The sequence below is a fragment of the Propithecus coquereli genome, unplaced genomic scaffold (assembly GCF_000956105.1).
Source record: "Propithecus coquereli isolate 6110/MARCELLA unplaced genomic scaffold, Pcoq_1.0 Scaffold433, whole genome shotgun sequence".
Classification (NCBI taxonomy): domain Eukaryota; kingdom Metazoa; phylum Chordata; class Mammalia; order Primates; family Indriidae; genus Propithecus; species Propithecus coquereli.
In genome coordinates, this window is record NW_012150097.1 from 612,498 (window position 1) to 623,749 (window position 11,252).

Here is an 11,252-nt window from a genome sequence, read left to right on the forward strand (position 1 = left end):
GTTCAGCAGAAGGTTGTTTAGTTTCCACGACTTTGTGTAGACATGAGAGTTTCTGTTGGGGTTGACTTCTAATTTTATTGCACTGTGGTCTGAGAAGATGCATGGTATAGTTTCTGTTTTTTAGAATTTTTTGAGACATGCTTTGTGACCTAGGATATGGTCAATCTTAGAGAGTGTCCCATGAGCTGATGAGAAAAACGTATATTCAGTCGTTTTTGGGTAGAATGTTCTGTAAATGTCAGGCACGCCCATTTGTTCTAGAGTTCTGTCCGTTGTTTCTTTGTTAATTTTCTGTTTGGAGGATCTGTCCTGTGCTGTCAGAGGGGTGTTGAAGTCTCTGGCTATTATGGTGTTGCTGTTTATCAATTTGTTTAGATCAAGTAGAGTTTGCTTTATGAATCTGGGTGCACGTGAGTTGGGTGCATACATATTTAGAATTGTTATGTCTTCTTTTTGAACTGTACCCTTCACCATTATATAGTGACCCTCTTTGTCTTCCATTACTTTTGTTGATTTAAAGACTAAGTTATCTGAGATCAAAACTGCCATGCCAGCCTTCCTTTGCATTCCGTTTGCTTGAAATATTGATTTCCAACCCTTCACCTTGAGTCTGAATGCATCCTTGTGGGTTAGATGTGTTTCCTGAAGACAGCAGATACTTGGCTTGTGTATATTTATGCATTCGGCCAGCCTGCGTCTCTTTAGTGGGCAGTTCAAGCCATTCATATTTATTGAGAGAATTGATAACTGGGGCAAATTTCTCTTCATCCTGTTGAGTTGAACTTTGTTGCTTTGTTTTCTCTCTTGAGCCATTGTGGTACCTGGCCTTTGACCTTTACCTTTTGGACGATTTTACAGTGTGAGTGTTTATTGTGCTGATCCGTGTGTAACATTGGTCTGAGTACTTCCTGCAGGGCTGGTCTTGGTGAATTCCCTCAGTCTTTGTGTATCTGAGAATGTCTTTATTTCTCCTTTGCACACAAAACTTAGTTTTGCAGGGTACAAGATTCTCAGCTGGGCATTGTTCTGTTTCTGAAGAGCGAGGATGGGGCCCCAGTCATCTCTTCTTGCTTGTAAGGTTTCAGTGAGAAGTCTGGCGTTATTCGGATGGGCTTTCCTTTGTATGTTACCTGCTTCTTTCGCCTTACAGCTCATAGGAGGGCCTCTTTGGTGGTTACTTTGGCCAGTCTGATGACTGCATGTCGTGGTGTCTTCCTGTTTGGCGATGAATCTCCCAGGGGTCCTTTGAGCTTCTTGTACCTCGATATCTAGATTTTTAGCAAGGCCTGGGAAGTTCTCCTCTATTATATCCTCAAACAGCTTATGCAACCCTTGTGTATTTTCTTCCTCACCCTCAGGGATGTCCATAACTCTCACATTAAGTTTCTTCACATAATCCCACATTTTTTATAGGCCTTGCTCTTTTCTCTTATTTCTCTGCTCTATCTCTGTGACTGACTTATTTAATTGAAAGGTGTTATCTTTAATCCCTGAGATTCTTCTGTTTGACCTACCCTGTTCTTGAGGCTTTCCACTGTGTTTTGTAGTTCGATGAATAAATTCTTCATTTCTAGGAGTTCAGTTTGATTTTTCTTTAGTGAATTTTTCTTCCGAGTCCTGGATTTTTTTTTTTTTTTTGTGGTTTATCATTGCGTTTTCTTAGAATCCATGTTAGAAATTGTCATGTTGGTGTTCTGAATTTGGTTGATGTCCATTGCTAGAGAGCTGGTGTTCCTCTTTGGGCGTGTGCTTTCCATTTGATTCTTCATACTTCCAGAGTTTGTTCGCTGATTCCTTCCCATCTGGATGAGCTACTTATTTTGAATAACAAATCTTCTTTTAATGGAAGCCCAGCTCAAACATCGTATGTATCATGTAGTTAATATTCTCGTAGTGAAGGCATGAGCTTTTGAAGTTTTGTTGTTGCATATTAAAAAAGATAGTATTTTGATAATGGATCTGTAGAGCAGGACTAGAACCCTGTTATCCATCTCAGCCCTCTAAAGATGGAGGTCCACTTTTCATAAGAGACCCCTATTGACCTCTGTCTTCCAAAAATGTTTTCTTAAAGGTAGAGTCAGTTCTGGATTATTAATCTCACTACTTGGGAAACATGGCACAAAATTTTCAGGGGACCTTGGTACTCAATATTTCAGTCTAAACACAAGTAGTGTGATAATGCATGTATAAGACACGTCTTTCTGTCCCCTAATGGCTGAGCTGGTTCTTCACACAGGGGTGGAATTACCAGGAATGCTGATTCCAGGTGGATATGGACCTACGCAGCTCAGCAAGTGGCAGGAATCCAGACGACCAGGCTTTGCCCCCTGACATTTAATTCAAGGCAAAGAATCTATCTCGTAAGTACCTGCCAAATGGAGAGTTGTACAGCTCTGTGCCAGTCGGTCACAATCTTCACGTCAGACATTCTGTCCAGGAAGGATGCCCTGAGACATGACAGGTATTCCCTGACTCTTCATTCCTGATTCCAAAACGCAATTTTAAAGCTGTTATGTATTATAAAGAATGACAAGCAGCACTTAAGATATTTAGCAAACCCAGTTTATTTACATAATACATATTTCGCCATGCAGCTTACTGAATTGCACTCAGTGTAATAACAAAAAGACAAGCACTGTCTTGCTATTTGAAAATGGCTTCATATAGAAAGATAATTATTTCTTAAATGAGTTAACTACAACCCTATAAATCACTAGACAATTTGAAACAGCCATAGATAATTTTAAAATGTAAAGTTTGTAGGCAAAGAGCTTTTATAGTTTACATATTGATAAACCAGTTTTTTTCAGTACTGTCACTGGATAGTATACTTTTATTTTAATAAATCTATAAAAACAAAAATAACTTAAATATACATTACAAGGCTCAGATTTATAGGCAATTTTAAAATGTTTTAATGTTAACAATGTCTTAAAATTTTACCAGTAGTGTTGTGCACACAGTAGGTGGTCATTAAATGCTGACATACAGAAGTGTTTATAGTTGATAGCAATCCACATTCATTCATTCCATACTTTATAGTAAATGCATCATAGTAAAGATAAGAGAGGAGAGCTTTCTTATAATATTTAACATTTTCATAAAAAGTTGAAATGTTTACATGGAACAATTCTCCCTACAGTGAGATCTGAATGTTTTTTAAATTCAAAGAAACTGTTATAACCAGACTTTCCCCTCATCTTTAACTTAATTACAACTATTCAGTGTTTTTTGGTTTGGCCAAAATGACAAATTATCTATTATATCTAAAAGCTATAACATCACGTAAGCCAATAAGGGATGTTTCGGGAGAAATATATCCTACGATTCTTTCACCCCAATCTTTTATCACATAGCATTCCACCCTGACGACGGGTGTGACACCGTGTGCCCCCACCAAGCCTACTGGGGAAGGTTCTCCATGCACACTAGAGCATGGGGAATTTACATTTCCAAAACACTACACTGGAAGGAAAAACAACATCTGACAGTTGTATAAACTTGAGGCACATTTAACTTTCCTAAAATATGTACAAAAGGCATTTTGGGAATAAGCTTCCTCTTCAATCATTTTTCTGATACTCATTAATTCCACTGTTCTGAAAATACACCAGTACTTAAAAGAGCTCATGTCAACTCTTTAAGAAATTTGGGTAATATTTTATGTTCGATTAAACAACGTAAGTTTTTATAAATGTCTGCTTTAAGGGATTTAATTTACGCACATGAAAAGAACAAGAGAGTTATGTTGTATGTCAGGGAAGTGAGATCTATTCTTCATATACAATAAAGAGCAAGTTTAATGCTCCAGGTCCAAATATTAGGTGTCAGTACTTTGCTAACACATGCGTAGAGCACAGGCGAACAGCCACATCGTCACACGGGGCAGCTGCCTGACTTTGTTCTAAGGCTTAAGGTTCGTTTCAGGGTCTGGACGGCCGAGACGCCATGGCCTGGGAAGCAGCACCCGTAGAGCGGGGAACCCCCAAATTCAGGACCGCGGACTCAGAGGCAAAAGCTCTTAGGATCGAAGACCTTTCTGCAATCCATTCACAAGAATTCAGTGATTATATGAAATTAAATAGTATCTGAAGTTAAAATGTTTAGGTGGCTCTTGGTTATTAGACCACAGAATTTGTCCACTAATCATGTAGTTAGTCTCTAAAGTGACTCTTACCTGATAGAAAATGGCAATGCGAGTTCTTTTCCTCTTCTCAACACCTCTCTCAAAGAAGTTTAAATTTTTTGTTCTGGAAAACTAAAATATCCAATGTTCCTAGGAAAAAGAGAACCTACAGCTAAAGAAAATAATTATCTTAAGTGCCAGTTTCTTACAAACTACATATTTATTTAAAGGCTAGCGATTACTCAAAATCACCATCCTGGCTTGTAGCGAGCCTAGGCTGTAACGACTCCTGCCTGGATCAGGCACTCAAACTCGATAATCTGCTCAAAGTATCTCCTGATACTCACACAGGATGACTCCACTTTCCAACGGAGACGAGCCCTTCCTAAGGAAGCTGAGCTGGTGTTAAGTACGAGTCCTGTTTCTGCATGTTCACTGTTCAGATGTTTCCTGACCATCAGCTCATTTCACTTTCTGTACGAGCAGCAAATTAGCAGTCTCAAGGATCTGTAAAGCAGCTGATAGTCGAGATCCCCAAATACGGTTTTCCATTTTTATAAAGCATCACCCACGATACATTAAACGAGAAGAAAGGAAAAACGGATGGGACCCGTGGAATCAGTGGGGCACACGGCTCCCGTCACGGATCGCGTACGGTGGGATCCCCCTGCCACGCCTGGGCTCACAAGCGCGAGACGGGGTCGGGACAAGGCTCGCTGTGCCGGTACCGCATGACGTACACCGTGGACTGATGCCACCAGTACAGCATCACCACCGCCAGGACGTGCCAGATCTGGTGGCTTGAGCCGAGGTAGTTGAGTTGTCCTGGGAGGGAAAGTGGAAAGAAAGCGGCATTAATTGCAGCGTGTTCACACGAAAAGAAAAATGTTTCCATCTTTGGCCTTGGACGTGTGGCTCAGGAGCAGAAAAACTTCATTAATTCAGAGCCAAATGTTTTTTAAGATGGATCAATCCACATTTGGGTCTAATTTTAAGGTTTAAGTACACAGGTGAACTTTAGAAATTCTATTCCAGGTGTGTTTTCAAAATCTAAGTTAGTAAACTTCAGCAATTTGACCTTCTGTCTCCCACGTCTCAACTCGTATCTGGAGGAATGAAGAAAAAAATTACACAACTGTTAGAAATCCGGGAGAAGCTGCGGCTCTGCTGTGCTCAGCTACGAACCTGCCGGAAGCACTTTCCGTATCCCAAGCAGGCGTGCACAGACCGGAGTCTTTTGTCTGTCACTAATGGAATAATCTGCAAAATACAACTAGTAATGAATTAGTTGATTAGTTTCTCTTTGTGGTTAAATTCCGAGATGATTAAATAATTAACATGGGGAAAGCTTCCTGACGTTTCTCAGTGAATAACAAAATATAGAGCTATGACGATTTAAGCGTGAATAACTTATGGCACTTCCGTGGTTACGCAGCTGGTCTCTGACCTGCTCTCCCTTTCTCGCAGGAACGACCGTCGGCACAGGGCGCAGACTGTGACGCTGCAGTCGAGGCTTTCTGGGATCTGGGCCTTTGGCGCCACGGACCCTCCTGACCATGCAGTGCGGCCTCCAGGCTCATTTTTACAGAATTACAAAGAAAACTGACTATCTCGTAACACAAACAGAGACACACGCCATCTCACCTGTGGACGCCTGGGGGATGGACCCATCAAACATCATTTAAGTGTTTTAAAAAATCTGACCTGAGCTGAATGAAAGCTTTTGAAGTTTGTTTGTCCCCAGTCCTGCCTGTCTACACGGCCCACACTCCTCTGCAGTCAGGTCACACGTGGGGACCGGCCCCAGAGGTTTCTACAGCACTTAGGCGGGGACATCTGAGACTCTTGCTTTTCAGCACAGAGACACTTCGGTCCCTGCGGTCTCCGCCGCTCTCGGGGACTCAAGCCCACGTCCTGCTGTGACGCCCAGCACATCCAACTGTGTGCAGAGTCCTGCATCAGACAACTCACTCCTGAGCTGAGCATTTAAGGCCTAGACCCACGACGGCCGCGATCACAGAGTCTAGAGCTGCGGTCCCCAACCCGGCCCTCATAGCACCGCCCCCACCCCGTCCGCGAAGACGTCGTCTTCCCCCGAGACCGAGGAAGGCTTGTGCACAGCAGGGGGTGAGCGGAGGACCCGCGCGGGGCCCCATCTGTGCAAAACTGTCTTCTGTGAAACGAGTCCCTGGTGCGGGAAAGGCTGGGGATGGCTGGAGTAGAGAATTCTCATGGTTCAATTTTCTACTTATTTATCACAAAGAAAAAATAATTTTTGAGAGAAGTAGTAATAAAGTGACATAAATTTCACCAGGATTGTTTTCTGAGGAGAATTCTGCGCCTGCCTGAAGACGGGTGGGCTTCGGCTCAGGGACACGTCCCCAGATCCCGACGTCACACTCGGTTCTCCCGTCCCCTCCTCAGCTCGAGCCCCAGGCGCGCAGAGATCCGGGCTGCGCTCACTCCCGGCCGGAGTCTCGTCCTCCTCCCTCCCCGCAGGGGGACGGGCATGGCCCCCTCTCTGGGCCACTGTGGAAGTGATTCCTGACCCATGGACAGGGGCCAAGTTCACAACCTGGATCTAAGTGCTCCCCAACTTCTGGCCCTCCAAACTTGAAATCCCTGTTTTGTGTCCTCTAAACGTCATTCCTGACTCATCGGTACCTGCGAAGCCAAAGCGGACCTGGATCTGCGCGTCTGTCCCTCACCAGGCCACGTGGAACACGCACAGGACCGGGCGCCATCGGCGGGACACTCGCCAGGAGCCGCGCTCGGTGCTGCCTGTGTTTCCTCACCCGGTCCCCACGGCGACCCCGGCAGAGAAGGTTCTCCCTTCCCATTTCAGACGGGAACCGGAGCCGAGAGCCCAGGGGACTGATGTGGCTCGCGCAGCCGCACGTGGTCGAACCCCTGCGGTCTCGTCCCGGAGCTGAGGCCCCGAGTCGACCGTCTGTCGCAGCGCCCAGCATCAGCTACTTTTCCTTCAGAAATTTCTCCCTCTGAACAATCGATCTTCCTCCTGAGTGACGGGCTTGCGTGTATCTTGGAAACATGAAGACTCCTGATTCTGACCATTTTCGTCCCAGCCCTGGGTGCCAGGAAGCTGAAAGCCAGACGTGTGGCCTTGCTCCGTTCCACAGACCCTGACAGCGCGCACGGTGACGCAGCCCTGAGCCTGGCTTCTCTGCATCACCCACCGCTCGTCACCCTCTTTCCTTCCTTCCCTTCCTGCTTCATCTGTCTCTGCTATCAGTCTCTGCTTTTTAAGAACCAGGGGTTCATAAAGAAGTGAATGGTAGCGGGTGACCAGTGCTCCACTTGAAAACCAGGGGCTGGAGTCAGAAGCTGCGTCCCCGGCTTGCACGCCGAGCGGTGGTAGCCCCACCTGCTGCGCTCGACGCGCACCGTGAGGACGGAAGCTAAAGTTCTGGAGGACATTTGGGAATAGAAGACCCTCTCTGTAATCGATAATCATGAAAAACAAACCTCGGTTCCGATGCCCTGAGCACGCGTTCAGAGCGTGCTGTAAACCAGACGCCTACCTGGAAAGTAGCGCTCGGGGACCTTGGAGACGTAGAACAGGAACGCGAGGAGCGCGATCACATACATCACGGCCACGCGGGGCGCGAAGTCCTGAAAAGCAAAATGTGTTTTTTCAAAGATCTTCCCACTGCTACCGAACTCCCTGTTTACTCTCAGCCTGGCAGTGGAGTTCAGGACCGTTCAGTCTGACCCGCTCCGCGGACCGTCTCCAACAGCGACCCGCTCTCAGCACTGCAGGCCGCGTCTGCCAGACGGGAACACGGGGCGTCCTGGCGGCGAGGCCGCTGCAGGAGGGGGCGCTGGAGCCGCGCTGCGGGCCCCACCCACAGCTCAGGCGCACGGTGGGCGCAGGTGGGAATGGAGTTGGCAGCTGCACGGGCAGAGACTGCAGACCAGGAACCCACGGCTGGGAAGATCTGAGCCCTCGCGCCCAAGTCAGATCCAACAGCCTAGATGACGGTCCCCGTGGACACTGCGCCCCACCTCACTGCCGACGGCACGCCGGAAGGGCTTTCCTGGCCCTGAAATATCAGCCGGCAAATCGTTCTCATAGTGTTCCTAATTCCAGTTATTTAATATAAACCCAAAGTAAGAAATGAAGACATGTTGTTTCTCTTTCCTCTTCAAATACGTGAGGACGACCATGACCCCCTAAGCCTTGTGTCCTTCAGAGTCATCGACCTCAGACTTCTCACACATTTGAGAACACATCATCCCACCTCCCAGGATGAACCCTTCCAGAAGTTTCCATCTTTGGTTAAGCGCCTCTTTCCATCTTTTTGAAATTAGAGCTTATCGGAGAACTTCTCGGCAAGCTCCCCTCGCTTCCTAGAATGACCCGTGACCCCATCAGAACTCCGCCTTGGGAGCTGCCCGCTTTCTGTCTACGCCGTAACCTGCCTGAACGCGCCCAATCCTCCTCCGAGAACCACGAGTTTCCTACTGGAATCCCATCTTTCAGAAGTTCTCGTTTTCTAGGCCATGTTTCTGTTCTAAGATTTCTGCACATGGGATTATTTGCCATTTTTTTCCTGAATTTTTCTAAAACCCACTGACTTGACGGTCTTGTTCTTCCTCGCCGTCATTGTGAGCTTACGGGGCCACGCTCACCACACCCAGAAATTCTGATCACGTCCTTCAGCAACCAGTTATTCGTCCATGGTCAGAATCGAATCTAGCACGGGAGTTCCCCGTTCTGTTTTCTTTACTTATTTTCAGGGAAATCCAAATTGTCAGAAAGACCATGTCCCTTGTCACTGCCCACCGTTCCCCCGACTCCCTAACTGCGAAGCAAACATCACCCTGCCCTCGAGCCGGCCACGTGGACGGATCGCCACGCGTTTCAGCCACCGCGGAACCGCTTTTCTCCCGCTCCACACCGGGTGCTTCCCGCCAGCTGCCGCCAACCCCACGGAAGCGAGGTCGAGTCCACAAATGGCCTCTTCTGATTCTTCTGAATAAAGGTCTCGTAAGAGAATCACGAAATCTGATTCTTTTGAATAAAACCTGCCTTCAGAGTCCCACATCCCAGACCAAGGTCCCGCTGTACGAGTGTACACGATTTCTGCCAGGTTTCTGGCTCGTTACGGTGAGAATTCTCAGATTTACTCTGCAGCGCACGTGAGCATTTCTATAAGGAGCGCTAAGTCTTGTTTCCCATCCTCTTCTCAAAAATCCTTCGTTCCCACTGAGGTTCTTGCTCAGACACATCACCCATTCCCCACGACGACCAACTGATAAACGGCTCTTCTTTTCTGTCTCGATGTGTTTTCCTCAGTGGGTCGAACGTGCTTCCTGGGCTCCAACTACCAACGCAACGATGATTTCCAAATCCTTACCTCTAGTCTCAATCTCTGGCTTAAATTCCAGACCCTCTGCCTATCTTTGCATCCTGCAGACATCTCCAGCGCAAGAGGTCCCACAAAAACCCTTCCCACCCCTCGCCCCTAAAAGTATCCACCGCTCCTACTTCCGTACTTGGCACCGTCGCTGACCCAGCACACAGCGGGACTCTGGAGTGAGGACTTGGGAATTTACACACTAGGCTGACAGAGAGAGAACCGGGGATGCATCACTCCACAGACAGACATGTCAGAAACAAAAACCCAACAGTCACACCTGACCTCCCCTTCTGCGAAGCGTGCTCATTTAAACAGCCGTGGAAACTATGGCACCAACGTGAAATCACAAACATGCTCTAAAATGGCCAAGACCCACTCTCTTGGATGGATCACACTACTTTACCCAGAAAGAATAAAATCGAAAGAAAACAACGGAGAACGATAACGGTGTTCGGCCTACCTGGACGATAGGAGCACCGACCCCTCCGTTGAGCCAGACCCAGTGAAGGGTGGGAATGACCCCGTATCCCGAGACGGAGCAGAAGATGACGGAGCGGAGCCGCTGCCACTGCTGCGTGAGGTAACTGGGGTGGATCTGCGCGAAGAACACGGCCAGGATCATGGCCAGCACCGTGATCAGGTACACCTGGCGCCAGTACTGGAACGGAAGGAAACCGGACTCAGCTCTGACAGGAGCAGCGAAGGAAGCGCAAAGGCAGTTTTGGCTTCTACGTCACACGTCCCAAACCGTATTCACTTGGTCCCTTCCCTTCCAAACAGGACTGTCTCCCTTCCTTAGAAATGTGTATGTTCCAAACAGCTTTCAGGTTTTGTTGCTCCATGAATATAAATATACTGGAGACAGAAACGTCTCAGGAGTTTTGCGAGCTCTGCCCCGAAGGAAGACGTGAGCGGGTCAGTTTGACATCGAAGCTGCCCCACCTCAGGAGGCCTCTCAAAGGTCAGCGGCGGCTGCTTCCCAGGCTGGCGCCGCGACTCTCAGACCTGAGGTTTGGACTTGCTTCGAAGGACAAAGCAGGTCGGCCATGAGCCACAGGCTGAGAGCTAATCAAAGAGTGCCCGCCCGACAGACAGACACCTGCGGCTAAAAGCAGTTGGCCCAAGGGACAGCTCCTGCTTAAACTCCTGACCACCTGTCTCGGTACACCATAACTAGATAAAGAAATATGGAGCCACTAGATCTCTGTTTAACCCTCTGTTAAGTGACACATTCACCTTAGAACTTAGAAGTTTGTGTCTGAAAGATTTCATAACCGTTTGTTCACACAGGTAGAGTTAGTTAAGGGATCTGAAGAAGCCTTTTCAAAAACTTTTAACCTAAGAGGAACTACCTGTTGTTATGTAAATGTTACCCCTGGCACCCGATCACTGTGCCTACAAATACCCAGTACAACTTCACTGTGGCCTTTGTGACTCACGGGGACATCACAGGTCCCGAGTGCCCGCTTTGTCTGTAATCTTTATAAATCTATAAAACTGTACCTTCGTCTCTGTGTGTTCTTTCATTTCTATTGTTTTCCATTTTCTATTATTTTCTTATCCTTTGCCACGACCCCCACCTAAGGGACCCGGTTTCTGCTGGGAGCGCAGCAAGGCTTCTCAGAAAGACAAACCGGGCTGCAGAGTGAGCTGATGAAAGACCACGTTCAGTCACGCGGAAGCATCTTCTGAGGGCCGAGCACACGCCAAGCAGCGTTTAAGTCCTGCACAAACAGGACTAC

The 11,252-nt window shown here is 47.3% G+C and overlaps 1 protein-coding gene across 1 annotated transcript in view; it reads right to left on the reverse strand.

Moving 5' to 3' along the window:
- Nucleotides 1-4,339: 4,339 nt before the first annotated feature.
- The window catches only part of PAQR3 (progestin and adipoQ receptor family member III), a 17,925-nt gene continuing 11,012 nt past the window's right edge, over nucleotides 4,340-11,252 (reverse strand). The window contains exons 4-6 of the mRNA XM_012653896.1: nucleotides 9,971-10,168; nucleotides 7,669-7,759; nucleotides 4,340-4,951 (exon numbers count right to left, since the gene is read on the reverse strand). Of these exons, the coding sequence (XP_012509350.1) occupies nucleotides 4,809-4,951; nucleotides 7,669-7,759; nucleotides 9,971-10,168 (432 nt within the window). The 3' untranslated portion in view covers nucleotides 4,340-4,808. The remainder of the gene's footprint in view (nucleotides 4,952-7,668; nucleotides 7,760-9,970; nucleotides 10,169-11,252) is intronic.